The sequence below is a fragment of the Myxocyprinus asiaticus genome, chromosome 44, assembly GCF_019703515.2.
Source record: "Myxocyprinus asiaticus isolate MX2 ecotype Aquarium Trade chromosome 44, UBuf_Myxa_2, whole genome shotgun sequence".
NCBI lineage: Eukaryota > Metazoa > Chordata > Actinopteri > Cypriniformes > Catostomidae > Myxocyprinus > Myxocyprinus asiaticus.
The window spans coordinates 33,672,534-33,700,152 of record NC_059387.1 but is presented as its reverse complement, the minus strand read 5'-3'; the positions used below and the strand labels follow the sequence as shown (position 1 = coordinate 33,700,152).

At 37.9% G+C, this 27,619-nt stretch overlaps 1 protein-coding gene across 2 annotated transcripts in view; it reads right to left on the bottom strand.

The window, feature by feature from the left end:
* Window positions 1-27,619, bottom strand: part of LOC127434581 (ankyrin repeat and fibronectin type-III domain-containing protein 1) — a 124,181-nt gene that overhangs the window by 57,193 nt on the left and 39,369 nt on the right. For both annotated transcript variants that reach the window (XM_051687405.1, XM_051687406.1), the window contains one exon: window positions 8,111-8,151. In XM_051687405.1, the coding sequence (XP_051543365.1) occupies window positions 8,111-8,151 (41 nt within the window). The remainder of the gene's footprint in view (window positions 1-8,110; window positions 8,152-27,619) is intronic.

The following is a 27,619-nucleotide window of genomic DNA, read 5'->3' as shown; positions in this document are numbered from 1 at the left end:
ATGTTAAGAAAATGTTAAAACAGTATAAAAATAAAAACAATGCAAATCTATAATAACATTGATATAGTATATAGGAAGTGTTTTCTCCTCGCTTATAAAAGTTGAAAAGTCCGTTTATTTTGCTGTCTTAACTATGCACAATTATAAGTTTAATTGCATTTGATTATTTGCATTTAGCATGTTTTTTTTCCCCTCACTGTCTGCAACACTATCAGAACAGACCTGCGACCCATTTTGGGGTTGTGACACAACAGTTGACATTAACTGTCTTAGAAGTCAGCATAATAAAACATGCAATGAAAGTGAATGATGACTCATCATGTTCCACGAAAGCAAGCAAGTCATAGGGGTTTGAAACAACATGTGGGTGAGTAAACGATGGCAGAATTTACATTTTTGGAGCAGAGCTACAGGGAACGAGGGAGAGCCGAGCGTCTGCCTTCGTTGTTTGATGTCGATCAGCACTCAAACTGCAGCCAGAACAAAGATCCAACGGCTGCTCATTAGACAAGCATATAAATTCCAAACACACACAGTATTAAGCGCCAGTGCCCGCATGGACAGAAATTGGTTAGTTAAGACTAAAATAAAAGCTCTCCGCACCACACATCAAATGTGTCTTGCCCTGTTATACCAATTCAAGGCTTTGACCCTCCACACACACACACACACACACACACACACACACACACACGTACAGTAGACTTTGTAATAACTGGGCAGTCGCTGCAGAGCTCTTTTGGTGCACTTTGTTCACAGTGATTCTCTGATTGGTGGATTTTCTTCTTCAGGATCATGGGTAGTGTAGTTCTTCACCAGGAATTCCACTATGAAACATCATTTTTCTTAAAAATGAAGTATAAATAATGTGAATGGTGGCTTCAGCAGAAGCATATAGCATCGATTAACAACTTCTGAACTCATGGTCATCTGTCTTTAAAGGTTTATAAGTTCATTAGTCTGTGGAAAAATGAATGGGATTTTTACATCAGGAACCAGACTGTTGCACTCTATAGACCGATTCAAGAACTTAAACATTTCTGACTAGTTTTCAAACTCAGCAGGAGGCACTTCATTCATAGTAACTTTAACACGATTAATGTTACTAACATTAATACGATGGTAAGATTGTCACTATTTTTATTTTCATTTTTTTTCCTTTTTCTCCCAATTTGGAATGCCCAATTCCCAATGTGCTTTTGGTCCTTGTGGTCGCATAGTGATTCGCCTCAGTCCGCGTGGCAGAGGACGAATCCCAGTTGCCTCCACGTCTGAGACCGTCAGCCCGTGCATCTTATCACGTGGCTTGTTGAGCGCGTTGCCACGGAGACATAGTGCGTGTGGAGGTTTCACGCCATCCACCGCGGCAGCCACGCTCAACTCACCACACGCCCCACCAAGAACGAACCACATTATAGTGACCATGAGGACTCCCCATGTGACTCTAACCTCCCTAGCAACCGGGCCAATTTGGTTGCTTAGGAGACCTGGCTGGAGTCACTTAGCACGCCCTGGGATTCGAACTAGCGACTCTAGCGACTATTAGATTGTCAGTACTAAAATGTGGACCATGTTGTCCGGTGACTGGATGCTCCCTGGATGCCTGGAACTAATGGAAATTAAAGTGTTTAGATTTCTGAAAAAAGCAACGGCAAATGTATGTGTGAATCGCATACGTGCAGTACTAAAAACAGTAGCACACGTCTTATCTCTGGTAGGTGAACAAAAAGCTAGCACAGAAGAAAGAAACACATAAGGAATGTTTTTTTTAATTATTATTATTATTATTATAAATAAAAAAAAACTTACCTTGTCTGCAAGTCACGCGCTTACAGCATTAATGGCTTCACTGATTATAATAGGAGCGATCCGATATTTCCAAACTTTCTGCTGAGGAAATAACTGAGCATCTAAACTATGATACGATTTTGCAGAAATCATGTTTTTTCTGTTTTAGCTAGACCATACAAGTACGGGATGGTAATTTTATTTTGACAGTTCTAGGTTATAAATATAGAGCGGAAATGCTTCAGGACCAGACATTAGCGTTAGCATTAGCAGTAGCGTTCTAATTCCTTTGTTATTGTCCTTGAAATGGTCTATATAACTATTGGTTAGCATCAACGTGATGTCAGCCAAAAAACAATGCCATTTCAGAAAGATTATGAAGACAAACATTATTTTCCTGTTGTGTTCCGGTCTTTTTGACCTGATGACTTTTTTTTTTTTTTTTTTTTTTTACTTAATCCAATTGGAATCAAATTTGTTGACTTTGTTCACATATGGTGTCTGAAAGCACACACACACACAAAAATTGGACCATGTTCTTTAAATTTGTTTGGGTTTATTTCACTTTGTTACACTTGTGTTCCCGGTCAAAAATGACCGGCCATTGGAAATGAATGGATTAGACTACAAAATACAGAAATATTAAGAGTTCAGGAGCATCCCAGTCCTTTGATGAGCACATATGTGGATGTGTGTTTGCACACACAAAGTCCTCGGACATATGCACATACACACACACACACACACACACACAATGTATGTTGAGCACCCTTTTCAATGTACACTCTTTGAGGAATATTTCAAGATCTATTTATCATATGTTGTTTTTGGGCTCGTTTGAATCGGGATAGTCTGCTGTAAGTTACTCTATGTCGTTGTCTATGTTATATATACGTTTCAGGGAGTAATAAGGAAAAACGTGACAAAAAGCCACTCCTGTTTATTATATTTATGTGTGTCAGTGGGAATTTCATACACTAATACTCACTGCAGGTTGGCCACTGAGTGAAACCAATTTGCTCATTGCATTCTACTAACTGAGACCTTTCCAACGATATATAACACATGTATATCTCATGTTTTTTATGTTTTAACTAACTCTAAATTTAATTGTTGTTATAACAAATTTGCAAATGATGAGCACAAAACAGTTCTAATTTGTCAGCAAATTAAAAAGCATTATTTAGAAATTGGTAGGATCAGCTATATGCATTGTAATGTCCAGATTCTAAGCTTTAAAATGACACCTATTTTGTTCAGATCAAGCAAGTGATTGTTCATTTATTATTTAATTATTATTATTATTTTCCGCAGGGAGTGCCCCCCACTGGCCCGATATAAGCAGTTCAATGAATCCTTTATCAATAAAATATATATATATTTTTAAATATCTTCAAAAAAGGAGCACAAACGTGTTATAATTACTGAAAAAGTTGTTGATAAGAAGATCTTGTGGTAATATATGCAATATGAGAGATTTACAAACAATCTTAGTGGGCTGGTCATTTTTGACCGGGAACACAATATGTTAGCACAAAACGAACACAACACAAGGGTTAAAATAACGTGCACTGATGATTAAGAAAGTAAACAGGGTCAGTTTTGATTCCATGTTGACTTTAACACATACAGCAAAACTTAATACTCCAATAAACAGCCTTAAACACACAATGTAGTGCACACAGTGTCTGACTCATGTTCCCAGAATTCCAAAATAAAAAGCGGCTTCCCTAGAGGGCCACCTACTCGCGCTCTCTCTCTCTCTCTCTCTCTCTCTCTCTCTGTGTGGTTGCTGACGGAATGTTGTAATGGATGGAAAGGGGCTCCCATCTTGACATTCCCCCCACAATCCCACAATTCCAAACGGCGTCAAGATGGCAATCAGTGGAGATGGACATCAGTGTGATTATATATGCTGGAACGACTCCATACAACAAGAACTGGAACTTGTCGTGTGTGTGTGTGTGTACGGCTCTGTTCTAAAACCTAGTGAGCTTCCTTTCTGTCTACTGCCTACATAGGTAGCTGCCTTCTAAAGAACCTTGCATAGTCATGTTGTACACCAGCAAAACTTATCACAACTTGAGAGAGTGAAAAATGCAAATGGAAAAGACTATGCCACACACACTAACAACCACACACACATACACTAAGAAGTGAGCTGCCAGGCATGTGTTTCTCTCAATGTTTTGCGGGAAAGTTCCTCTGGCTTTATTGTGGTGTATGTTCCTGGCGCGGCGCTGTTCGGGAACTGTCAGACTTTTTCATAGCCAAACCACATCAAAGACACAAACTATAACGCCAGCCCCACCACACACGCGCACACACCACTGAGTCAACTATTACACACACACACATTAACCACAAAACCAAACAGTGAAACATGCACACTTATTAAAGTTATTAGACTGTCTATATGAAAAATGCTTATGTGGGTCACTGAGAGAGAGAGAGAGAGACGGCCACTGCTACTCTATATAATTTAACCTAATTCATGACATTTTTTTCCATTAGTTCTGCCACACACAATATTCTTCCATCTCAGCTTGTCTTGGAAATTACGGTTTGTGTCATTTGTTTACAAAAGCATACTAGACTCCTAACATACAGAATACAAATGGTGATTGGGCATGAATTATATTTCTTGACAAGTCTACAAAGCATCAACCCTTAGTGCCCAAACAAGGCACGGTGAAATAAGCAACAAGCGAATCTGCCACAACTGTGATGCTTAAGTTGTCCTGGGAAATCTCATTGGTCCAAATATGTTAATGTTGTGTCAGAATTACCATAATTGAGAGTTTCTTCAAATTCAGGCACTTCTATGTCTCATTAAAACTGAACTTGAAACGTGTTACTAGACAAGTAACCATTATTTATTTCAAATACATATTATGTGTAGATCTGAATGTTTTAGCCTTGTCCCAGATGCAGACTTTCAACATTCAACTATGAAAATCCATTGAAGTGCATGAAATATGAGACATCAAAAGTGATGTTTGAAGAAAACAAAGAAAAATTAAGAGAATTATCACTTGTGAGCAGAATATTTTAATTGGGCATCATTTCTAATCAAGCTATTATTTCACCAAAAATGTTGCAAAAAGTTTGAAAATATTATTTAATGGTGTGTATTTAGGATACATAAACTGTTAGCTATGAATTAGCCTTAGCAAGACAAAGGAGTCTGACATTTTATTTAAAAAACATTAGAAAATTTCCATCAGCGTCATTTCCACCAAAGAAATCTATGAAACATGACATAAGTTTATTTAAAAAATCATTTTGAGATTTGGTCACTCACTTTTACGATAAATGCGACATGACATTAACACCACATTAAACTTTAAACATGTTCTGCTTGCTGTGGACCGTCGCTTTGCACAACATTTGTGCTATCAGTGTGCAAAGAGAAATTACTTTAAAGTAGTTATTACTTAAAGGAATATTCCGGGTTCAATACAGGTTTAGCTGAATCAACAGCATTTGTGGCATAATGTTGATTACCACAAACAATAATCTCGACTCGTCCCTCTTTTATATTTATATTTAAAAAGAGGCCAAATTCGCATTACAGTAAGGCACTTACAATGGCAGTCAGTGGGGCCACACCATAAACATTTAAATACTCACTGTTTCAAAAGTATAGACACAAGACATAAAATAATATACTTGTACATACTAGCATGATTTTAGTATGATAAAATTGCTTGCTAACCTTTTATGTGTAAAGTTATAGCCAATTTAACAACTTGGTTGTCATGACGATGTAACGATGTTACATGACGATGTAACTGTAGCAGCAAAATTAACAGGAATTCCAGTCTTGAAGTCTTCAGTAGAAAAGAAAACCAGTGATTTTATGATTCACTGAGCTATCGCACATCTTCAAGTGGCTTTGAATAAAATGCACGAGTCATATGAACTGCTTTAATGGTGTTTTTATGGTTCTTTTATGTCATTTTTGGAGCTTGACCATAACGAACATGACTAACACACAGTATCGGATTTGGATCGGGCTTGTCGGACCGATACCCGATCCGTTTAAAAACGTCAGTATCGGAGCCGATACCGATCCAGGTATCGGATCGGTGCATCCCTAGTATTTTCCCTTGACTTCCATTATAAGTACCACACTGTAATGCTAATTTGGCTTCTTTTTAAGTAAATGAGGGACGAGTCGAAATTACTTTTGTGGCAATCAACATTATGCCACAAAAGCTGTTGTTGATTCGCCAATTAAAGCCAGCATATATCATTGGTTTGGGTAGTTTCGTGAAACCTACTCAGAAAAACAAAACTGAAAGATTTTGAAATGGTTCAGTTCTCATTACAGAGCCGTTTGTGACAGATTTATGAAATTTGCCATTTTTGATCTAGTATCCTAGGAAACGTGATGTTCTTGTTGACAGGAAGACTCTCCTACGCTACTTTCTTCAAACTCAGAAACAGACACGGCACCTTAATAAGACAAACTGCAGCTATAATCTTCAGTCCACTAAAGCATTAAAGAGTCATGTTAAGATGGTAACCTGTATAAGCATTCTGTAAAATGGCACAAGTTGGGAGGCTTTTTTTTGCACACTTTAGTATTTACTGTCAATTACAAAAGAATCCAAGAACTATGAACCAATATTTAAACAAGTATACAAGTGGCTTTCTGCGTAAATATTTTCAGCACAATATACAGCTACACTTTCATCATAAAATGGCTAATAACAGAAATTTGGCAGATGGCTCTAAAAGGGATAGTTCTATTAAAAATGATTCATTTATTCACCCTTATGTTGCTCTACTACTCGACTACAGCAAGGCATTCGACTGCATCAAATACAATAAGCTATGGAAGGCCCTGCAAGGACTGGGAGTGCCAGCACACTTGATCCAGCTGATAGATCCCTTTATACAGACCAAGAAGCAACTGTCCGAACACAACACGGAGACACCAAGTGGTTCAAGATTGGGAAAGGCCTGTGACAAGGTTGTATTCTGTCCCCTTTTCTTTTCAGTCTTCACGCTGAAATGATCATGAGGAAATTAGATCTGGAAGAATCAGAAATCGGTGTGAAGATTGCCGGCAGAAATAACAAAAATCTCCACTATGCCGATGATACAACATTAGTGGCGGAAACGGAAGATGGTCTGAAACACCACATACTAAGAATCAAAAAGGAAAGCGAAAAGATGGGCCTCCACCTCAACATCAAAAAGACGAAAATCATGACAACAGTTGGAAATGGAGTAGTCAAAATAACCATAAATAGTGAAGAGATCAAATGCGTCAAGGATTTCTGCTTCCTGGGATCCATGATCGACCGAACTGGATATTGCGGCCCTGAAATCAAGCGACGAAATGCGTTAGGCCGTAGTGCGATGCTGAGCATGCACCAAATCTGGAGGAGCAAAGGCATCAGCCTCACAACCAAATGCAAACTGGTCCATGCTATTGTGTTCCCCATATCAATGTATGGGTGAGAAAGCTGGACCCTGAAAAAAGCTGACCGAAGGAGGATTAATGCTTTCGAGCTATGGTGCTGGAGAAGACTGTTACGGATACCATGGACAGCAAGGGTCACTAACAAAGAGGTTCTGGAGTGCATCAAGCCAGAAATGTCACTTGAGGGAAAGATCACCAGACTCCAGCTTACTTACTTTGGCCACATTATGCGATCAGTTTCATTGGAGAAAGCAATGATGCTTGGAATGGTCAGCGGAACAAGAAGACGAGGCCACCAAAGAACGCGTTGGCTCGACACCATCAAAGCGGACACTGGCCTAGGCGTAGAACAGCTAAAAGGGAAAGTCCAACACCGGAAAGCGTGGCAAGAGATGGCCCATAGAATCACCGAGAGTCGGATCTGACTGAACGGATAACATCATGTTGCTCTAAACCTGAATGACTTTGGATGTTAGGCAGAAAGTTAGCCTCATGACATGAGTGTGAGTAAATCATGACAGAATTTTCATTCTGAGTGAACAATTCCTTTAATATAAAAAGTCACTAATAAGTAAGACTTCCATGCGACTCTGCAGTGCTTTCAAACTCATAACCCCCTTCAATCTAATACTTAATCACAGTCATATTGGGGTTATAAATGTTCACTCTAGATTACAGTTTGTCTAAAACTAGATTAACTCACTTCTCTCTGGGTCATTAGGCCCAATTAATGTCAAACTGTGAAAGAGTGGGCGTGTGATCACTTACATCACAGGCCTGCTAATATAATATTTTTTTATTATAAAGAACTCATTAAACCTTTCCCCATGGCATCATTTAAATGAGAGCTGGCCAGCATGAGAACAGAGATAAAGAGTGTCTTACCTTCTCTGACGCGTCCCCTTCCTGTCTATGGAGCCCAAACTCTGCAAAACAGACAGGCACAAGCTCAGACCAACAGAAAGAGATAACATTACCTCAAAACATTAATTTAACAAAGATTGTTACACACTGAAATACTTGATTCTGACTGGTCATTCACAGCATTCGCACTAGATTCATTCATTTTAGACAGAGCGATTAGACACTGCAGATAAATAATTTAACTAGATGACAGACAGACAGACAGACAGATAAAGAGTGACAGACAGACAGACAGATAGAGAGTGACAGACAGACAGACAGATAGATAGATCCATTGAAGTCAGAAGTTTACATACACTTAGGTTGAAGTCATTAAAACTAATTTTTTAACCACTCCACAGATTTCATATTAGCAAACTATAGTTTTGGCAAGTCATTTAAGACATCTACTTTGTGCCTGACATGAATAATTTTTCCAACAATTGTTTACAGACAGATTGTTTCACTTTTAATTGACTATATCACAATTCCAGTGTGTCAGAAGTTTACATACACTAAGTTAACTGTGCCTTTAAGAAGCTTGGAAAATTCCAGAAAATGATGTCAAGCCTTCAGACAATTAGCTTCTGATAGGAGGTGTACTGAATTGGAGGTGTACCTGTGGATGTATTCTAAGGCCTACCTTCAAACTCAGTGCATCTTTGCTTGACATCATGGGAAAATCAAAAGAAATCAGCCAAGGCCTCAGAAAAAAAAATTGTGGACCTCCACAAGTCTGATTCATCCTTGGGAGCAATTTCCAAACATCTGAAGGTACCACGTTCATCTTTACAAACAATATTACGCAAATATAAACACCATGGGACCATGCAGCCATCATACCGCTCAGGAAGGAGACGCATTCTGTCTCCTAGAGATGAACGTAGTTTGGTGTGAAAAATGCAAATCAATCCCAGAACAACAGCAAAGGACCTTGTGAAGATGCTGGAGGAAACAGGTAGACAAGTATCTATATCTACAGTAAAACGAGTTCTATATCGACATAACTTGAAAGGCTGCTCAGCAAGGAAGAAGCCACTGCTCCAAAACCGCCATATAAAAGGCAGACTACAGTTTGCAAGTGCACATGGGGACAAAGATCTTACTTTTTGGAGAAATGTCCTCTGGTCTGATGAAACAAAAATGGAACTGTTTGGGCATAATGACCATCATGTTTGGAGGAAAAAGGGTGAGGCTTGCAAGCCGAAGAACACCATCCCAACCATGAAGCATGGGGGTGGCAGCATGATGTTGTGGGGGTACTTTGCTGCAGGAGGGACTGGTGCACTTTACAAAATAGATGGCATCATGAGGAAGGGAAATTATGTGGATATATTGAAGCAACATCTCAAGACATCAGCCATGAAGTTAAAGCTCGGTCGCAAATGGGTCTTCAGATGGACAATGACCCCAAGCATACCTCCAAAGTTGTGGGCAGAACTGAAAAAAGCATGTGTGAGCAAAGGAGGCCTACAAACCTGACTCAGTTACACCAGTTCTGTCTGGAGGAGTGGGCCAAAATTCCAGCAACTTATTGTGAGAAGCTTGTGGAAGGATACCCAAAACGTTTGACCCAAGTTAAACAATTTAAAGGCAATGCTACCAAATACTAACAAAGTGAATGTAAACTTCTGATCCACTGGGAATGTGACGAATAGAAATAAAAGCTGAAATAAATCATTCTCTCTACTATTATTCTGACATTTCATATTCTTAAAATAAAGTATTAATCCTAACTGACCTAAGACAGGGAATTGTTTCTACGATTAAATGTCAGGAATTGTGAAAAACTGAGTTTAAATGTATTTGGCTAAGGTGTATGTAAACTTCTGACTTCAACAGCAGATAGATAGATAAAGAGTGATAGATAGATTTATAGATTAAGAGTGACAGAAAGACAGAAGGACAGACAGACAGACAGATAGACAGACGGACAGACAGACAGATAAAGAGTGATAGATAGATAAGAGTGACAGACAGACAGACAAGGAAAGAGTGACAGACAGACAGACAGACAGACAAGAAAGAGTGACAGACAGACAGGACAGATAGACAAGAAAGAGTGACAGAGAGACAAAGAAAGAGTGATAGACAGACAAAGAGTGACAGACAGACAGACAGATAGTGACAGAAAGACAGAAGGACAGACAGACAGACAAAGAGTGATATAGATAAGAAAGAGTGACAGACAGACAAAGAAAGAGTGACAGACAGACAGACAGACAGACAGATAGATTGATAGATAGCATTTAAGAAACATTAAGGAAATTATCCTTTTCAAAATAAAAGTCCCTAAACATTATTCTTATGACAAGGGACTATTAAAGATGTATAGGATCGGTATAGGGATGGAATCTCGGATTAAAAATTGATAATATCAGAATAACTGGTAAGGTTCAAATTAGCCAGAAGCCTTACCAACAACTATTCTAGAACTATATTCTACTAATATCTTTGGTTTAAACATTTGTATTGTTCTTAATTGTTTTTATCCAGTACACCTCCTCCTCCTTTCGCTGTTGGGTTAACCACAGTCGATTATTTCTAGGCCTGAAATCTTAAGGCTTGCAACTGAATGTCCTCTAAAATGAGAATATAATATTTTGTCCGGCTCCTGGCGACCCACCTGATATAAATGTCGTTAAAAAACGAACTGCTAGGGTATGTTTTGTTTCACCAGTATATACTGTAATTTCCCACACTTCATACACTCTATAACATAAATCACATTGAAACTTAAAATGGGACTCCCCAAGTAGGAATATTTGTTAAAAACAAAATTACTGGATTTAAAATGAAGATGCCAAGATAGAAACTTAGGTTTATAAGTAGAAAGTTGTATAAACGAGCATGCACTAACATATCTTTTACATTTTGATTTCTTCTAAATGCTGCTATAACCTTAAAAGGGTCTCAAAGCTTCATGTCTGTTCTGTGACTGCTGAAATTGGGTCTTCACAACAGAATTCAATTTCCCAGCCATTGGTGAAAATAAACTAATCAATGGAATCAAAGATGTTCCCTTATTAATATCCTTTGGGACATATCATGACATGCAGACAGAATGACGGAACGATAGATAGACAGAGTGCATATCAATGAAAATGATTAAATCTAATTTTTCCTTCTGTTCCTTGTGTGAAAAACATACCTTCAATATTTCTAAATAGATACAAATACTGAAGTTTCTTGGCTACAATGGCAGTTTGGGTGAAATGATGGTTCCTTCACTTCTGAGCCATTTCAGAGCAAATACATAATTATTGAGAGATATATTGGATATCGAATATCGTCAATAGGCTGACTTTTTCAGCCAGTTTTCAAGCCATATCGCCCAGCGCTAGAGTTGTGTGACATTTGAAACAGTTCACTGGGGTCTTTCAAAGGTAACAGCTGGAAACAGGAAGATCACTGCTGTGATTGTGACCTTTACCTGTGTGTGTCTCGCAGAGAGAAAGAGAGAGAATTTTAGCACAATATCTAATATGCCCTGTTTATATAACCTTGCCACCTTTGATTAAAATCTCTGCGCATATACAGTTGTTTATGCACCTGTTAACATCTGGTGATGATATATTTTATCCTCTGACATTGTTTACACCTGATCCTTCAGGTAAAACTCTGCGTGTGCTCCAGTCAGATATAAAGCTTCTGAATCACGACAGAAATGTTAATTTTGAATGAAATCTCTAAACTTCATTAGAAACAGTTAATTTTGCACTTCAGCACCCTCGAACCAGAGACACTAGACAATTTATCAGCCAAATGAGTACTGCAATAAAAGGTTAACCACTAAATTATAACTTCTTACTTATAACAACACATTCAAAAGACAAAGGTGTACTTGCATTTGTGTGTGTGTGTAACGGAGAAATTATGCATTAGCTTGTTTTTGTAACGGTACATTAGTGTGCAACAGGTAATCTAAAGCCGTTTAACAACTTTGCGCTCTAAACACAGCTATTTAACATACATACACTAAAAAGGCATTCCAGTGATCACATACCTGTGCAGCCCAGTATGACACAAATTAAGGTGCTTCAGGTACACAAAAGTAAACCACACGCGCGCTGTATCTTCCAAAGTCTGTCTAACTGTCTCTCTTCTCTGTCCTAGTGTTTTATCACAGCCTGTTTCTGTGCTATTGCTGAGTTGGTGAACTTTAATTGTGGTTGCCAGGCGATAAGCTTCACTAACTGTGCAGAGAACAGAAAGAAAGAGAGAGAGACTCACACACACACACGAGAGAGAGAGAGAGAGAGAGAGAGAGAGAGAGAGAGAGAGAGATGGGGGTGTTCTAAAGGGTGATGAATACTAATTGCTGCCACAATAAATTTAAATAAAGGCCAGTGGCATATCACACTTAAAGTGTTTGAGTGTGTTGCAGAGAAAAGAATCCATAATCATATCATTCTAATTTTTATTCTGTCACTAAGTGTCACTAAATGTCCATTATATCATTCATAGTGTTTGTTAAGGCAAGCATCCCTTTTATGATTGGGTGTTTATTCAAATTTGAGCACTTTCATGTCCCAGGGGTTGCTTCTATCAAAACCGATTTTTATTTTTTATGTTTTTGAAATGAAGGTGAATGAATTTGGTACTTTTCAAATCCTTTCAATGTGCAGTATAAGGCCCTAGCTTTTTTATCAGCAGGGATGGAAGTTCAGTGATCGATCTGTTCTGGCTTTACAAACTGTTAGATTTTCCATTTGAAATATCCTTAAACTGCCCGAAACATCACCTGAAAGTGGTCACTTTTCTTCCGTTTGAGAAATCGCAACACACTCGCACCTGACATTTCTGTAACGAAGAAGCTCAGGTGATCATGTATGAATTATTGATTAGTTCACATCAGCCAATATTTCACTCGTTTATCCTTTTATATGATGCTGTTTCTCTTTTACTCCATTGATTTAGTTAACCAACATCATTAACAGCTCTTCAAATATTCCTTTAGAAGCTTCTGTCTTCTTCCCCTGCTAGACTACTAGCTGAACGAATGCAATTAAAACATGTTCCGATAAGGAGATTGTTGTGCATACAGTATTAAAGCAGAAAAAAAATCTGTTCTGTTCTTGAAAATGCTTTTTCTTGCATTAAACTGCGATGAGATATTAAAACAGATTTATAAATCCATGTTCCAGCAGTCGTTGCGACTTTGTTGGCTGACGTTGCAGTGTTGCGGTTGACAAGTGTGCGAAAATACAGAGTTTGAAAGTTGCATTAGTGGGAATGGGCATTCGAGTGGGACAAAAAGCAGATTCCAACACAGGTCGCTCGCACATAGAAGTATTTTTTCACCGTCTTTACTCTCCACGCAACTGCAGTGATACAAAAGGCGTACTTTGTTGTAAATTTCTAGGGTTCAACCAGACTATTGGGGTGCAATAGCCACGCTGTGTGGCTGGTGCCATTTAAACCAAGGTAAAATTTGTAACTCCGAAAAAGCAATCAGTTTTGACAAGGCAAGTCATATTTGAATCAATCATTTGGACAGTGAAATAGAATTTCATGCATCTGTAACCAGTTCTGCTTGACCCGCTCCGAGCGGGATTCGAACTGGCGTCTCCGGCATAGGAGGCGGGCATGCTAACTACAGTGCATCCGGAAAGTATTCACAGCGTTCAACAAGTATTCACTTTTTCCACATTTTGTTATGTTACAGCCTTATTCCAAAATGGATTAAATTCATTATTTTCCACAAAATTCTACAAACAATACCCCATAATGACAACATGAAAGAAGTTTGTTTGAAATCTTTGCAAATGTATTAAAAATAAAAAATGGAAGAACAAAAAAAAATCACATGTACATAAGTATTCACAGCCTTTGCTCAATACTTTGTTGAAGCACCTTTGGCACCAATTACAGCCTCAAGTCTTTTTGAGTATGATGCTACGAGCTTGGCACACCTATTTTTGGGCAGTTTCTCCCATTCTTCTTTGCAGGACCTCTCAAGCTCCATCAGGTTGGATGGGGAGAGTCGGTGCACAGCCATTTTCAGATCTCTCCAGAGATGTTCAATCGGGTTCAAGTCTGGGCTCTGGCTGGGCCACTCAAGGACATTCACAGAGTTGTCCCGTAGCCACTCCTTTGTTATCTTGGCTCTATGCTTAGGGTCGTTGTCCTGTTGGAAGATGAACCTTCGCACCAGTCTGAGGTCCAGAGCGCTCTGGAGCAGGTTTTCATCAAGGATGTCTCTGTACATTGCTGCATTCATCTTTCCCTCGATCCTGACTAGTCTCCCAGTTCCTGCCGCTGAAAAACATCCCCACAGCATGATGCTGCCAACACCATGCTTCACTGTAGGGATGGTATTGGCCAGGTGATGAGCGGTGCCTGGTTTCCTCCAGACATGACGCTTGCCATTCAGGCCAAAGAGTTCAATCTTTGTTTCTCATGGTCTGAGAGTCCTTCAGGTGCCTTTTGGCAAACTCCAGGCGGGCTGTCATGTGCCTTTTACTGAGGAGTGGCTTCCGTCTGGCCACTCTACCATACAGGCCTGATTGGTGGAGTACTGCAGAGATAATTGTTCTTCTGGAAGGTTCTCCTCTCTCCACAGAGAAATGCTGGAGGTCTGTCAGAGTGACCATCGGGTTCTTGGTCACTTCCCTGACTAAGGCCCTTCTCCCCCGATCGCTCAGTTTGGCCGGGTGGCCAGCTCTAGGAAGAGTCCTGGTGGCTCCAAACTTCTTCCATTTACGGATGATGGAGGCCACTGTGCTCATTGGGACCTTCAATGCTACAGAAATTTTTCTGTATCCTTCCCCAGATCTGTGCCTCGATACAATCCTGTCTCGGAGGTCTACAGACAATTCCTTGGACTTCATGGCTTGGTTTGTGCTCTGACATGCACTGTTAACTGTGGGACCTTATATAGACAGGTGTGTGCCTTTCCAAATCATGTCCAATCAACTGAATTTACCACAGGTGGACTCCAATCAAGTTGTAGAAACATCTCAAGGATGATCAGTGGAAACAGGATGCATCGGAGCTCAATTTTGAGTGTCACGGCAAAGGCTGTGAATACTTATGTACATGTGATTTTTTCATTTTTTATTTGTAATAAATTTGCAAAGATTTCAAACAAACTTCTTTCACGTTGTCATTATGGGGTATTGTTTGTAGAATTTTGAGGAAAATAATGAATTTAATACATTTTGGAATAAGGCTGTAACATAACAAAATGTGGAAAAAGTGAAGCACTGTGAATACTTTCCAGATGCACTGTAGGAGGCTAAAGGCTACAGCCTCTATCGTCAGTCACTAGTGTGCCTCTTGAGGCCAGGGGAGTGAGGTTTACACATTGCACAGCTACCTACCAGCTGGCTACCGTTACACTCACCCCCCTAAACCTCACTCCAATCAGGGTCACGGCACCACTGTAACCGGTCCTGCTTAACCCTTTCCGAATGGGATTCGAACCGGCGTCTCCAGCATGGGAGGTGGGCACAAAAACGAGGAGGCTAAAGCCTCTATCGTCAGTCGCTAGTGCGCTTCTTGAGGCCAGGGGAGTGAGGTTTACACACTGCACAGCTACCTACCAGCTGGCTACCGTTACACTCACCCCCCTAAACCTCACTCCCATCAGGGTCACGGCACCACTGTAACCGGTCTTGCTCGACCCGCTCCGAGCGGGATTCGAACCGGCGTCTCCAGCATGGGAGGTGGGTACACTAACGAGGAGGCTAAAGGCTACAGTCTCTAGCGCCAATCGCTAGTGCACCTCTTGAGGCCTGGGGAGAGAGGTTTACACACTGCACAGCTACCTACCAGCTGGCTACCATTACACATCAATAGACACAAAAATATCCCAAAATTATGGTGTGGGGGCAAAATCGTAAAGACAGATTACGTTTCTGGAAGGCTGATGTGATCATGCACTTGAGTGAATCTCACAATAACTATCATGAACATGTCAGGCTCATATTTCACCCAAAAATCAAGACAAAGATTTAAAAGAATTATATTTTGCAATAAGGATATTTTGCATTGTGACATTATTTTAATGAAAAATGTATCAACTTTTCCCTCCATGTTCTCATTAATGTAAAAAAAAAAAAAAAAGATACATTATTTACGTCGTAAGGTATTTAAACGTCATGGTAGTTTATTGCATGCCTTTGCCTTTTTAATGATTTAAATACAAAACTAATTGTACACCAAATGAGAACCAATTTTGTATCTAATGAGAATCATAACTGAGAATAACTATGGAAATAAAAAAATAAAAAAAAACTTCAAAACACATTACAGTAAAGAGAATATGGAGGGAAAACTGTCTTAATTTAAATGATGCCAAAATTAGTTTTCTTGCAAAATATGCAATTTTGGGATATAAATGTGACCATGTTTTAATGAGACTCATTTATATAGTGTTGTTCTGAAAGTTACACAATTTAGTTATACTTCCTTATCACACCACTCGCACGGATGTGTGTCTGTGTTGTGTCTGTCTAGGAGGGGCAGAACACCGAAAGATGCCTGCTGGGGTCGCCATAGTAGCGGTCTCTCAACCAATCCAAGAGCTGCATCTCATGAGCTCTGATAAATCCATCCAGTGATTTTGGACACTGACTGGGAGGCTGTCGTTCAAAAGTATGGTTTAATTACTAGTAATACTAAACGCATTGATATATGAGCACATACACTCGCTTTCTTAAATTAATTATTTAACTACAGCTCTTCAGTCATGGCTTGGTGTGTAGTATAAATCCCTTTCTATAGTAAATGCATATTCACACCCCTAAATCTAAATGAAGTTGTTCTAGTATGAAAAGGAAAACTGGAAAACATTTGCAGTGTATAATATGAAACTGAATATCTAAAACCATCTCTCTCTGCGTTTGTTAGCCATAATCATCTGCAGTTTAGCTCCAGTCTGTACGCATGGCTGTACACTAATTATTTATTTCTCCTGCAGAAAACAAAGGAAGATTTTTAAAAGAATATTTCAGCCCTGTAGGTCCATAAAATGCATGTGAATGGTGGCCAGAACTTTGAAGCTCCAAAAAGCACATAAAGGCAGCATAAAAATAATCAATAAAACTCCAGTGTCCATTTAATCCATGTCTTTTGTAGCGATCCAATTGGTTTTGGATGAGAACAGACCAAAATGTAACTCCTTTTCAATATAAATCTTGACAACATGATTAAAAGCTCGATTACACTTCCTAGCGCCATCTAGTGCTCTGCGCATGCGTCAAGCACTAAGAAGTGTAATCGAGCTTGAAATCATGATCGTGCCTAGAGATTGCAATGGCAAGATGTACAGTGAAAAAGGTTCACTTCAGAAGACATGGATTTATTGGAATACTTTTATGCTGCCTTTATGTGCTTTTTGGAGCTTCAACGTTCTGGACACCATTCACTTGTTTGAATGGACTTACAGAGCTGAGATATTCTTTTAAAAATCTTTGATTGTGTTCAGCAGAAGACGGAAAGTCATACACATCTGGGACTGGCATGAGGGTGAGCAAATGATGGGAGAATTTTTATTTTTGGGTGAATTTATCAGTTTTCTGAGCAATGAAATGTTCTTCTGGGTGAGGATGCTGCGGAAACAGGCAGTATGTCAGAATCAAAGGACCGCAGATCTGCTTTCAATGTCACCGGACAAGTAACATCAACATGACGTGAGTCATCCTGAGAGAAACACATGCCCTGAATTATCTATCTATCCATCTATCGGTCTCTTGAAATTATCCATCCATTCATTCATTAATCCATCCATCTGTCTGTCTGTCTGTATCTTAAAATTATTCATCATCCATCCATCCATCGTTCTGTCTGTCTATCTGTCTGTCTATCTATATCTTGAAATGATCCATCCATCCATCATCTATCTCTCTATCTATCCATCCATCCATCACTTGAAATTATCCATCCATCCATCCATTGTTCTGTCTGTCTATCTATATCTTGAAATTATCCATCCATTCATTCATCCATCCATCCGTCTGTCTGTCTGTATCTTAAAATTATCCATCATCCATCCATCCATCGTTCTTTCTGTCTATCTGTCTATCTATATCTTGAAATTATCCATCCATCCATCCATCCGTCTCTTGAAATTATCCATCATCCATCGTTCTGTCTGTCTATCTGTCTATGTATATATCTTGAAATTATCCATCCCCTCATTCATTAATCCATCCATCCATCCATCCATCTGTCTGTATTTTAAAATTATCCATCATCCATCCATCCATCCATCCATCGTTCTTTCTGTCTATCTGTCTTTCTATATCTTGAAATTATCCATCCATCCATCATCTATCTCTCTATCCATCCATCTCTTGAAATTATCCATCATCCATCCATCTGTCCATCTATCTATCTTGAAATTATCCATCCATCGTTGTCTATCTGTCTATGTATATATCTTGAAATTAACCATCCACTCATTCATCAATCCATCCATCCATCTATCTGTATGTCTGTATCTTAAAATTATCCATCATCCATCCATCCATCGTTCTATCGTTCTAAACCAAACAAACTTCTTTTTGTGAAATGTCTTGCTTGAAACGCGTGCTTTTCTTTCAAATGAATGCCACTTGACCTTTTATCACATAATCTGACCTTATTACATTTTTAAGTGTGGGTTAAGTACTCAAATATATTTTGGGGCCACTGTATCAATGTTTCTGATCAGAGATTTTTGTTTATGTGTGTGTGGTTTATGATGGGTGTGGGTCTCCAAATTGAATTTCTTTTTTTAATATTGTCTCAATGCCAAGTCTCAAAATAATGACTAACTACAGCCACAAACAGGCAAGACCACAAAAATGCTGTTTAGGTCACTTCTACATGCGCTCTCTCTCTCTCTCTCTCTCTCTCTCTCTCTCTCTCTCTCTCTCTCTCTCTCTCTCTCTCATGCCTGCCTCATTTTTTTTTTTCCTTAATTAGTATTAAACGAGCCATCACACATCAAACATTACTCTGGCTTCTGCTAATTATGTTTGTGTATTTGAGCATGTAAGTATGTGTGTGTGCATGCTCTTGTAATGTTCCTGAACTTTCTGTTGCAACCAGAAAAAAAAAAGAAAAAAAAAAAGAAAGTTCTAAAAAGAAATGAAAAGAGAAGAAATTATAAAAAAAAGACAACAAAAGAAGAAATGGATTAGGGCTGAAAGGCCTTGACCCTTAGTTCTCAACTTGTCGGTCAAAACCAAGGGGTCAAGGTTTGGCTGGTTAAGGTGGTCTAGTTAGCCTCTGCTGATAGATGTTGTAATTACACCATCAGGTTACAAAAAGCTTATTTCTCCACTGACATCCATATAAAGTAGCCGTGTATTCGGACAGAATAAAATAAGTCGCAAGTAACATATAAACTGCAAATATGCACAACAAATCGACTTTTTTTGTTATGTCAACCTCCTGAGTTCTCCAAATGGTACTCTATTGTTAATTTTTATTATAGCCGTTCCCTTTATTAAATGACCATTAATCAGCATTAAATTGCGGGGTTCTTATCTATCGGTAAGATAGCATTTCCTACAACAGTAGCCTATTTGGCTATTGGTTAACATTAACCACAATTACATGACTTTGGTGATGTCACCAGAAAATGAAAATCCTATCCAATCCCATCTTTTTCCACACTGAGAAACATACTGCCTATCATCTCCTTGTTCCAAAGTCATATAGCTTTGGAACAACATGAGGTTGAGTTAATGATTACAGAATTTTAATTTTTGGGTGAACTATTCCTTTGAAAATATACAAAAACAGAACTACTAAAGAAATGATCGTAATTAGAGGTAAATACTCTAGGAAAAGAGGAAAAGTCATTTTGGTTCGGAGTTGGAGCCAGCCGTGGAGACAAACAGAGAGTGAGTAAAAGAGAGAGAGAGAGAGAGAGACGGTCTGATTCACACCTCTCCATTCCCACGGTATTAAGTTTGTTTACGTGCCGCAGTCAGACACAAAAACAGTCACATAAATGCAGACTTGCACACAGAAAACCGCAATATTTGTGCATTCAGCAACGAACTTCAAACAACTTGCCAATATGTTACCACACAAAAGGACTTTTCTACTGATCTTTCTTACTGCCTTTATCTTAATTTAGATCTATTTCAATATAGTGCTTTATTGGCACATCAAAAACAGTACTTTTGTTTTGGTCACACATTGCAGAATAACAGCGCAATACAATATACAATACAGAATACTACAGAGCAAGTGAACAAATAATATTAAAGGTTCCCCCAAAATTTAAATTCTCTCATCATTTACTCACCCTCATGCCTTTCCAGATGTGTATGACTTTTTAGAAGAATATCTCAGCTCTGTAAGTCCATTCAGTGCAAGTGAATGATGGCCAGAACTTTGAAACTCCAAAAAGTACTTAAAAGCAGCATACAAATAATCCATAAGACTACAGTGGTTAAATGCGTATCTTCAGAAGTGATATGATAGGTGTGGGTGAGAAACAGATTAATATTTAAGTACTTTTTTTTACTATAAATCTCCACTTTCACTTTCACATTCTTCTTCTTTTGTTTTTGGTGATTTGCATTCTTCATGCAGATCGCCACCTATTGGGAAAGATGGAGAATTTATAGTAAAAAAAGGAATTAAATATTGATCTGTTTCTTACCCACACCTATCATATAACTTCTGAAGACACGTATTAAACCACAGGAGTCGTTTAGATTACTTTTATGCTGCCTTTATGTGCTTTTTGAGTTTCAAAGTTCTGGTCACCATTTACTTGCATCTACAGAGCTGAGCTATTCTTTTAAAAATCTTAATTTGTGTTCTGCAGAAGAAAGAAAGTCATACACATCTGAGATGGCATGAGGGTGAGTAAATGATGAGAGAAATTAAATTTTTGGGTGAACTATACATTTAAAGGAGATTTTCCATGAGTGTCACCAGATGAAAAATCTGAACACTCCCACCATCTGCATCTAGTTGTACAAACAGATAGTCCCGTCCCAAACTCAAGCCATTGCCGTCAATATTGCTTTTTCGTGTTGGTCGGGATTCACAAACAAACAAATGAATGTTTTGATTGTACCACAGAGTCACAGTGTTACACTTTTGGGGGAAATCAACATACAAATGGCTTACTTATAATTCATAAAATTCATATATAATTCTCTTATAAGTTTCCGCATATAGAAGGAATATTCCAGGTTCAATACAAGTTGAATTAAAAAAAAAAGAAAAAATAAAATGGCAAAAATTGAGGTTGCATTGACCCCATTCACTTCCATTGTAAGTGCCTCACTGTAAACCATATATATATATATATATATATATATATATATATATATATATATATTATTTATTTTTTTTTTAAGAAAAAGAGGATGAGTCAGAATTAATTTTTGTGGTAATCAATATTATGCCACAAATGCTGTCGATTGAACTTCACTTGTATTGAACCCTGAACAAGATGGGATAGGACGAAGTATTTTAACATCTAAATAATTATACAAATAACAAATTTAAATTCTGAAACTGAATTATTCACTCACCCTTATGTCACTTCAAACCCATATCAAGTCAAGTTCTTGATTGTCTCTGTACAGGTACAATGATGTTTTTTTTTTTTTCCACAGGTTGTTACATCAAATTAAAGAAAATAAGAACATAAAACTTCATAATAGAAGTCAGAATAAATAGTAAATATGTATGCTTTAAATTAGAAATATATGCGTAATGGGGGCCTGGGTAGCTCAGCGAGTGTTGACGCTGACTACCACCCCTGGAGTCACGAGTTTGAATCCAGGGTGTGCTGAGTGACTCCAGCCAGGTCTCCTAAGCAACCAAATTGGCCCGGTTGCTAGGGAGGGTAGAGTCACATGGGGTAACCTCCTCGTGATCGCGATTAGTGGTTCTTGCTCTCAGTGGGACACGTGGCAAGTTGTGCGTGGATCGTGGAGAGTAGCATGATTCTCCACATGCTCTGAATCTCCGTGGTGTCATGCACAACGAGTCACATGATAAGATGCGCGGATTGACGGTCTCAGAAGCGGACGCAACTGAGACTTGTCCTCCACCACCCGGATTGAGGTGAGTAACCGCGCCACCACAAGGACCTACTAAGTAGTGGGAATTGGGCATTCCAAATTGGGAGAAAAGGGGATTAAAAAATAAATAAAATAAAATAAATATGTGTAAAGGTATAGAAATATCAGAGAAATATGTAATGATGGGGAATAATCAAATATTAGTTTCTTTCTAAAAAAAAAAAAGGAGCTATAGCAGAATTTAGCAGAATTTCCAAGCTTCTTTGATCCATACAATGAAATTGGATGGGGACCAGGCACGATATATCGGTCGGCCGATATTAGCCTTTCACCGATATATCGGTATCGGCGTATATTTTACCGATATGTGCCGATATGAAAACTTTTTTTCAGAACATATAATGCAGAAAACAATGCTTTAGAGTTGGTGTCATAGCGTAGTTTGTCCAGCAGAGCGTGCTCCAACATTGTTTACAGAACTGACGGTGGCTCTGCAGACAGGGTGGAGTTGAGCTGTGTGTCGGTAAGTTGCTAACTAGTTTGTTAAATACATACTGAAAAGTTAATAAACAATGACCCCAACATTTTCCCTTTTCAATATACTAATATAACATTAACCCTGTCCCTGACAACCATGTCACTCATGTTTGTTTGCTCTTAGCCAGCTACAGTTCGTCAATGCAGTCAGTAATGTACCAGATTGAAAGGTAAACATCAGAGCATCTTTTTGCAGCTCATCAGACAATGGTGTGGTGGTGGATTGTGTCTGTTGAGTGTTGATTTCACGCTATGTTGTTACCTAGTTGGTGAGACACAATGCTGGAAGGTAAAATAAACAACGTCCGTCTTTTACTCTCCGTGACAACGAGCTCATAGCTAACTAGCTAATCACGTAGCTGCTTTCATTGTTGTCAGCTGAGTGGAAGCTAATGTGTAAACATGTATTCACCAAACTGTTTTGTTCAGGATTCACAGTTTGTTACCCCCTTCAAACAAACAATTCCAGTCGCTGCATTTATAAAATGTAATATTTAAAAGTCTGGTTTTTCCACCGTTGAAACTTTCCCCTGAACTTGTTTAACAGAATACAGTGTAACACCACTGCCGCTGTTTATCTTGACTCGGCAGTATTAATATAGTCACCATTTGACTGATACTAAACAGTACTGATGTTTATTTAGCTATTTATTTTATTTTTATTTATTCTTTATTTTAATGGTCAGCATTTGACTGATACTAAACAGTACTGATGTTTATTTAGCCATTTGTTTTATTTTTATTTATTCTTTATTTTAATGGTCAGCGTTTGACTGATACTAAACAGTACTGATGTTTATTTAATCAATTTATTTTATTTTTATTTATTCTTTATTTTAATGGTCAGCATTTGACTGATACTAAACAGTACTGATGTTTATTTAGCCATTTATTTTATTTTTATTTATTCTTTATTTTAATGGTCAGCATTTGACTGATACTAAACAGTACTGATGTTTATTTAGCCATTTGTTTTATTTTTATTTATTCTTTATTTTTAATGGTCAGCATTTGACTGATACTAAACAGTACTGATGTTTATTTAACAATTTATTTTATTTTTATTTATTCTTTATTTTAATGGTCAGCATTTGACTGATACTAAACAGTACTGATGTTTATTTAGCCATTTGTTTTATTTTTATTTATTCTTTATTTTTAATGGTCAGCATTTGACTGATACTAAACAGTACTGATGTTTATTTATCAATTTATTTTATTTTTATTTATTCTTTATTTTAATGGTCAGCATTTGACTGATACTAAACATACAGTACTGATGTTTATTAAGCTATTTATTGTATTTTTATTTTCTCAGTGTTCATTTCTAGAATTTGTTGACAATGTATAATAATAATGTCAAAAATTCTTTGATAAAAATATTTAAGAAATCAGCCTTCTAAGTACCTTTGCATAGTCAATCAGTGCAAAATCGGTGCACAATCCACATAGAAAACGTCTGTTTTCATTCCAGCTGAAAAATTAACTATATCGGCCACCAAATCGGTAATCGGTGAATTTTCCCTCTCTAAAATCGGTATCGGTCTCAAAAATCCCATATCGATCGGGCTCTAGTGGTCACCATTCACTTTCACTGTACGTCACTGTCTTCAAAACATCTCCTTTTGTGTTGCACGGAGGAAAGAAAATCATCCGGTTTTGGAATGGAATGATGGCTGATTAAATGATGACAGAATTTTCATTTTTGGGTAAGAGTAAGGGTTAGTTAAGGTTTTTAATAAACTATCCCTTTACGCAAACTAAGTTTGTTTATTATTATCTGTGTCTGTCAGTTAATGCATTCTCCAGTACAGTTTATTTCTGAGTCATGGTTGGTTAAGTAACATCTAGAACTCAAACCTGCTGACTACCTGAACCCTGAGCACTCTCTCTCTCTCTCTCTCTCTCTCTCTCTCTTACACACACACACAAACACACACAAACACACACAGACACAGATGCAAACGCACTCACACATGCATGGCATTTCGGAAGAAAATACCACAGACACCACAGCTCAGCAGAGTTAATAAATAAAGGGGTCTGGGCGCCACCTCAAACCTTCCCAGTGTGTGTGTGTGTGTGTGTGTGTGTGTGTGTGTAAGAAAACTGAGGGGGTGGGGCTCAAGGGGGAAACACACGGGTCTAAAGTTGCATCACCAGAGCATCTCTCTCTCTTTCTTTCTCTCTCTCTCCTTTACTGGCATCCATCTGTAACTTAAACTCTGAGCGTGTTCTGCAACCTCAGTGAGAGCTGCTGCTGTAATAAAAGGGACAGTGTCCCCATGTCTGACTGTGTGTGCATTTACGCTTTCGTGTGCACAAATCTGCAGTACATACCTGTACAGTTTGTGTCAGTATAATCTTTAAAGGTACTATTAACCCCAAAATGAAAATTCTGTCATCATTTGCTCACCCTTATGTTGTCTAATAACCTGTTTGGCTTTCATTCTTTAAAGAGAGAAAAAAGGAGATAGGCAGAATATTACAGTGTTGAACAGGATGTTGTAGGCAGAGGTTACAGTGAGGCATTTACAATGGAAGTGAATGTGGCCAAGGGTTTAAAAGGCAGAAATGTGAAGCTTGTAATTTTATAAAAGCACTTCAATTTCTTCTGTTAAAACTTGTGCATTACTTGAGCTGTAACGTTGTTTAAATCGTCTTTTTAAATCAGTTTACGGCATTATTTCATCATGCCAACCAAGTTATGGATATAAATTTAAACAGTAAAAGTAAGTGTAAGATAAAAGACAAGTCAAAATAAATTTTTGTGGTCTACATTGAATTATACCACAAATGCTGTTGATTGAGTTTAACTTGTATCGACCCGTAATATTACTTATTAATATTATTACTTATTCCTTATTACATTTACATGCACACTTACATCGATTATGCTTAGTAAGCAGATAAAGTGTGTGTGGTCATGTAAATGCATTAAACGGCTTTCCTTTATCAGAAATAAACAGCTTAAACAGCTTAAGAATAAACTGATCGACACAGGTAGATTGCCTCTTTACGGTTTGACCTCAAAAACAGAAAATAACATGATTATTTCAAATGTCAACAGGGATTTCTTGCTTTTTCAGATTTTTTAAATAAGATGATTTTTGGGAGTAATCAGAATATTGGTGTGAATGTAAACTCATTGTTCCTCATCTCAAAGTTTAACTCTAAACAAAGTTATCCCTTACAATTGGGTGATCTACCAAAGCTTTGCCAGCTGGTTCGGTTGAACATGCACCTGTTGCAATCATGGTCAAAATAGAAAACTTTGAAAGACTAGAGCGTGCAACCATGCACAAGAAGTAATGATGCACGGAAAAACGAAGTGTACCTAGACTTAATGCAAACATATTGCCTAACATCTGCTTTTGTGTTTCAATGGAAGAAGGAAAGTCTTACAGGTTTGGAACAACATGAGGGTGAGTAAATAATGACAGATTTGTTTTTTTTTTGGGGTGAACTATATTCCTTTAAGCGAATTTGCAGTTGTATAATATTTAAACTGGTTTTGCCTATATCTTCAAACTGTACTATAGCATAAAATCTCATAATGTAGAATAACTCTCTAAAAATCACACACACAAGTGAAACATTAACACAGAATGCCGGATCATTCTTACAAGAGCAACTGCGCATAACTGTGCCACATTCCAGCATCCACTGAAGAATGATCAACCCCAATGCACCATCCTGGCATCCTGACTATTCCAAGCTCATGGGAAGCATCTTACTACTAGCGCTCGTCATTTAGCGCCCACTTTCATTCAAAGCAGCGTACAGCACCCTCATGACAGATACAGTCCCTCGCGGAGCAGCCCGAGGTTAAATGCTGCGCTCAAGAGCACAATGGGCACAGGATATCTGTAAATCTTAGGTACCTTCTAGATCAGTAGCCATGGCAGCACAGCAAAACAGACATTAAATAACATCACATGAAATAAATGAATTTAGATTCTGATAATTTTAGCATTTTCATATAACACTGATGCATGGATGGTGGGTGACTATGAAAAAGTCAATATACACACTTGCGCCCCTATGAGAGCACATATGCAAGATGAAAAACATCCAAACGGCTCTACAACATTATTACAGAACAAACTAGTTTCTATCCTGGTTGACTTTGACAGTTCAACCATTTACATTTTACAGTACAAATATGAAACAAATTATAATAAATACAGATAAATATAATAAAAAGACAATATTAAAAAAGCAGCGATTTTATTGTTGTTGTTAATAGCTTAATTTTTTTTCATTGCTTTATAAAATTTTGTGTAAATATTGAACTTAATCATCACCCTAAAAATCACAAATTTCTTTCTCCAGGTGTCATTTGGCAATGGAAGTCTTTGTCTGACTGAATATGTCTGTAAATAGATTAAACTATTTAAATGGGACAAAGATAATTTTTTTTGTAGTACATGATTATTCTTAATTTTCATCTCTAAAAAATCTAGTTTTTTCCTTTCAAAATGTAGTGCATTTCATTTTTATACATTCCGTTACTCATTTAGGAAAAGAAAACAGAATAATATATAATTAAGATGCTTTTTTTATTATGATGGTACTTTTATTAACATTAGTAATAATATTAAGTATTTTTCGTTTTTATTTAATATTGTTTTGTTGCACTTGATTATTGTGAAATTTTAAATTTGCTGCAATTTGCCCTTTAAAAACAGTATGGTGCATTTCACTTCTATATGATATTTCATATTTATTGAGCTTCAAAGATTATAAAAACAAACAAAGGTGCAAATGACATTACATTTGTAAATAAATGAACCCTCCTGATTTTTTTTTTTCCTTTTCCTCCCAATTTGGAATGCCCAATTCCCAGATGTGCTTTTAAGTCCTCGTGGTGGCGTAGTGACTCACCTCAGTCCAGGTGTTGGAGGATGAATCTCAGTTGCCTCCGTGTCTTAGACCGTCAACCCGCGCATCTTATCACGTG